At 50.0% G+C, this 5,232-nt stretch overlaps 1 protein-coding gene across 1 annotated transcript; it reads left to right on the forward strand.

The window, feature by feature from the left end:
* Positions 1–241: 241 nt before the first annotated feature.
* LOC118934458 (uncharacterized) lies at positions 242–4,819 on the forward strand (the record flags this gene model as incomplete). Its single annotated transcript, XM_057495932.1, is given in 2 exon segments — positions 242–688; positions 738–4,819. Coding segments are annotated over 2 exon segments (4,446 nt in total), but the record flags the coding sequence as incomplete, so codon positions are not given.
* Between the last annotated feature and the right edge of the window lie 413 nt (positions 4,820–5,232).

Consider the following 5,232-nt stretch of genomic DNA (forward strand, 5'->3'; position numbering starts at 1 on the left):
TTGTCTGGCAGTCGTCCTGATCCCGTAAAGGGATCGAGACTGTGGTCAGTAGACGTACTTGGAGAACCGCAGGCTGCAACCCTGGGGGACGCCTCAGGGAGATTGGAGGGCCAGGGACGCCTGGTGGCCTCTCATCTGTTTTTCCGGCAAAGTGAATCTGATGATATAAGGTTGATATTCGGGCGCCAAGAGTATCAGCCCACTGATTCTTTTCGGTTTTTGGTCAGAAATCTGAAGAAAACTAAGTGCGGCCGCTGTGTGTCTAATCTCTGTGTGTCTCTGTTTTTTGTGTTCTGTACGTGTCTAATAATTGTTATACTGACCATGGGACAGACGGTAACGACTCCACTCAGTCTGACGTTAGATCACTGGACAGAAGTGAGAGCGAGGGCACACAATTTGTCAGTAGAAGTTAAGAAGGGGCTATGGCAGACTTTCTGTACCTCCGAGTGGCCCACTCTTAATGTAGGGTGGCCCCCGGAGGGGACTTTTGACCTCTCCACTTTACTTGCAGTAAAAGCTGTTGTTTTTCAGAGTTCGTCTCAAGGACATCCGGATCAGCAACCCTATATTGTGGTCTGGCAGGAGTTAGTGGAAAATCCACCACCCTGGGTAAAGCCCTGGGTGCAAAAGAAAATGAGCTCTCGAGTCTTAGTGGCCCAGGCTCAACCTCAGAGCAAGGAAAAAGAGACTACCAAAATTCACCCTGACACTCAAGATTTACTTATGGTTGATGATCCATCCCCCTCCCTACCCTCCTGCCCCAGCCCCAGCGCCTCCAGCCCCGGCTCCCCCAGCCCCGGCTCCCCCAGCCCCGGCGCCCTCAGCCCCGGCGCCTCCAGCCCAGGTGCCCCCAGCCCCAGCGCCCCCACTGCCCCTAGCTTCAGGCACCGGGGCAGTGGGACCGCTTCCGGGACCGGCCCAGGGAACTCGACGCCGCCGAGGGGCCGCAATAGAACCACCGGGTATTTTTCCCCTCCGGTCTTATGGGTCCCCCATCCTCGGAGAGGAAGGGGACCCGCCTTTCCAACCTCTGCAATATTGGCCATTCTCCTCTGCTGATTTATACAACTGGAAAGCTAACCACCCTCCTTTTTCAGAAGAACCACAGAAACTAACTGGACTGATAGAGTCCCTAATGTTTTCTCACCAGCCCACTTGGGATGACTGTCAGCAGCTTTTACAGGTGCTCTTCACCACGGAAGAAAGAGAAAGGATCCTCCTGGAAGCGCGAAAGAATGTGCCTGGAGCTGACGGACGACCATCACAACTCCCTCATGATATAGAAAGGGGGTTCCCACTGACCAGACCCAACTGGGACTTTAATTCTCCAGAAAGTAGGGAGCGACTAACCATCTATCGCCAGGCTCTGGTGGCGGGTCTTCGCGGGGCCGCGAGGCGCCCCACCAATTTGGCCAAGGTAAGAGAGGTCAGTCAGGGAGCCACTGAGGCGCCTGCAGTGTTCTTAGAACGCCTGATGGAAGCCTTCAGGCGGTATACTCCCTTTGACCCCACTTCCGAGGAGCACAGTGCCTCAGTGGCTCTTGCTTTTATTGGGCAATCAGCACCTGATATTAGAAAGAAGCTTCAGAGATTGGAAGGCTTACAAGATTTGTCGCTGAGAGATTTAGTGAAAGAAGCTGAGAAAGTTTATCATAAGAGAGAGACTGAGGAAGAAAAGGAATTGAGGAAGGAGAAGGAAAGAGAAAGTAAAGAGGAAAAAAGGGATAGGAAACATGAGAGAAATTTAACAAGGATCTTGGCCGCAGTGGTAGAAGGCAAGGGACGCCTGCCCTCTAGCGGCAGAACTAGTAAGGCAGGGCACCTGGGCAACCGGCCTCCTTTGGATAAAGATCAATGTGCATATTGCAAGGAAAAAGGGCACTGGGTAAAAGAATGCCCTAAAAAGCCACTAAAAAAGCCTCCAAAGAAGGTGTTGTCCCTGCTGGAAGACGAGGATTAGGGAAGACGGGGCTCGGAGCCCCTCCCCGAGCCCAGGGTAACTCTGAAAGTGGAGGGGCAACCCGTTGAATTCCTGGTAGACACCGGTGCTCAACATTCTGTATTGACTCAGGCAAAGGGCCCCCTCTCTGATAAAAAATCTTAGGTGATTGGGGCTACGGGCCAGAAACAATATGTGTGGACTACCCGGAGAACAGTGGATTTAGGAGTAGGACGAGTAAACCACTCGTTCCTTGTCATACTGGAATGCCCCACACCCCTGTTAGGAAGAGACATCTTAACCAAAGTGGGGGCCCAAATATCCTTTCAAGCCGGGGAACCTCTGGTGACCAATCAAGAGAATAAACCTTTGAGCTTAAGCGTCCTGACTATAAGATTAGAAGATGAATACCGTCTTTTTAAGGAGCCGGAGCCCTCCAAAATAAGTCAGGAGTGGTTTGACCGGTTCCCAGGAGCCTGGGCGGAAACGGCCGGCATGGGACTCGCCAAGAACCAGCCCCCTGTAGTCATAGAACTAAAAGCTTCAGCCTTGCCAGTAACTGTGAGACAATATCCAATGAGTAAAGAAGCCAGGGACGGAATTAAGCCGCATATCCAGAAGCTTATGGAACAGGGGATATTAGTAAAATGTCAATCCCCATGGAACACCCCCTTGCTGCCTGTAAAAAAGGCAGGAACGGGAGACTACCGACCAGTACAAGATTTAAGAGAAGTTAATAAAAGGACACAGGACATTCACCCCACTGTGCCAAATCCTTATAACCTACTAAGCTCCCTGGCCCCGGAAAACACCTGGTATTCAGTTTTAGATTTAAAAGATGCTTTCTTTTGTCTGCGCTTGCACCAGAGCAGCCAACCGCTGTTTGCTTTTGAATGGAAAGATCCCTCCACAGGAACTACTGGACAATTGACCTGGACTCGATTGCCACAAGGATTTAAGAACTCGCCCACCCTCTTCGACGAGGCTCTACATCAAGATTTGGCTTTCTACCAAGCTTCTAACCCACAGGTAACTTTGTTACAGTATGTTGATGACTTATTGATAGCCACCCCTACTCGGAGAACCTGCCAAAAGGCCACTGGAGCCCTTTTGGCTGAGCTTGCCAAATTGGGGTACAGGGTATCTGCTAAGAAGGCACAGATCTGCCAACAACAAGTGACTTATTTGGGATACTCCCTGAGAAATGGGAAAAGGTGGCTTACTGAAGCCCGAAAGCAGACTGTGACGCAGATTCCGGTTCCCACTACTGCACGCCAGGTTCGCGAGTTTCTGGGGACAGCAGAGTTTTGTAGACTGTGGATACCCGGATATGCTTCTTTGGCAGCCCCTCTGTATCCCCTCACTAAAGGAGCAGCCCCGTTTGTTTGGGGATCTGAACAACAACAGGCCTTTGATGATATCAAAAAGGCCCTCCTCTCGGCACCCGCTCTGGCATTGCCAGACATAACTAAGCCATTTATCCTTTTCGTGGATGAACGGAACGGAGTAGCTCGAGGAGTATTGACCCAACAATGGGGACCTTGGAAGAGACCTGTCGCCTATTTGTCTAAAAAATTAGACCCCGTGAGTAGTGGATGGCCCACTTGTTTGAGAGTAGTGGCAGCTGTGGCCCTCTTAGTTAAAGATTCTGACAAGCTAACGCTGGGACAAAAACTCACTGTGGTTGCTCCTCATGCACTGGAAAGCGTAATTCGACAACCACCCGAAAGATGGATGTCGAATGCCAGAATGACTCACTATCAAACCTTACTCCTGAATCGTGATCGTGTGGAATTTGCCTCGCCTGCCATCCTAAACCCGGCTACTCTGCTCCCCGATGTGGGAAAAGAAGTGCTTCATACCTGCCAGGAAATCCTGGCTGAGGAGACGGGGACCCGTCGGGACTTACGAGATCAGCCCTTAGAAGGACCGGGACTCCTGACCTGGTACACAGACGGGAGCAGTTACATCATGGGAGGTAAGAGGATGGCAGGAGCTGCAGTAGTAGATGATGACCGAATTGTGTGGGCCAGCGGACTCCCAACGGGCACTTCTGCGCAGGGGGCAGAGCTCGTCGCCCTGACTCAGGCTTTAAAGATGGCAGAAGGTAAGAGACTTAACGTCTATACTGACAGCCGTTACGCTTTTGCCACTGCTCATATACACGGGGCTATACATAGACAGAGAGAGCTGCTGACTTCTGCCGGGAAAGATGTTAAAAATAAACAAGAAATCTTAGATCTGTTAGAAGCCATCCATAGACCTAGAGAAGTAGCAATAATACATTGCCCTGGGCATCAAAAAAGTGACTCTCCAATAGCTCAAGGAAACAGAAGGGCGGACCAAGCCGCAAAACAAGCAGCCCAGGGAATGAACATCTTACCCCTCCAGGTGTACCCAGAAGCCACATGTAGTAAGAACTTTCAGTATACCCCCGAGGATCTTGCTCAGATGGACAAGTTGGGGATCCAAAAATCCCCACCCCTTGGAATGTATAAGTCAGAAGATGGGAAAATTATCCTGCCCCAGAAAAAGGCAGGAGAATACTTAAGGCAATTACATCAGTTGACATATTTGGGGGCCAATAATCTAAAAACCCTGGTTCGAGATTCCCCTTATCATATCATCGGTTTGGGAAAATTGGCAGACGAGGTTGTAAGAAATTGTGTTCCTTGCCAATTAGTAAATGTGAACAGACATCAAGTAATATGCAGAAAGAGGCTTCGAGGAGATCGGCTAGGAGCCTACTGGGAAGTTGACTTCACTGAAATTAAGCCTGCTAAGTATGGATATAAATACCTCCTAGTTTTCCTAGACACCTTTTCAGGATGGGCAGAGGCGTTCCCCACCAAAACTGAGACAGCTCAGATGGTGTCCAAGAAGATCCTTGAAGAAATATTTCCCAGGTTCGGGATCCCAAATAATCGGCTCTGACAACGGTCCTGCCTTTGTTGCCCAGGTAAGTCAGGGATTGGCCAAGATCCTGGGGACAGATTGGAAATTGCACTGTGCATATAGACCCCAGAGCTCAGGACAGGTAGAAAGGATGAATAGAACTCTAAAAGAGACCCTGACTAAATTATCCATAGAGACTGGTTTATGTGATTGGTTAGTCCTCCTTCCTTTCGCCTTATTTCGAGTCAGAAACACCCCCAGCCATTTTAAACTAACACCTTTTGAAATAATGTTTGGAGCTCCAGCTCCGCTAAATGCAGCTCACCTCCATACATCCTCTGAATGTGTGACTAATAAGTTTCTGCTTGAAAGGTTACGGGCTCTGGAAGCTGTGC

Source organism: Manis pentadactyla, chromosome X, assembly GCF_030020395.1.
Source record: "Manis pentadactyla isolate mManPen7 chromosome X, mManPen7.hap1, whole genome shotgun sequence".
In the NCBI taxonomy this organism is placed as follows: domain Eukaryota; kingdom Metazoa; phylum Chordata; class Mammalia; order Pholidota; family Manidae; genus Manis; species Manis pentadactyla.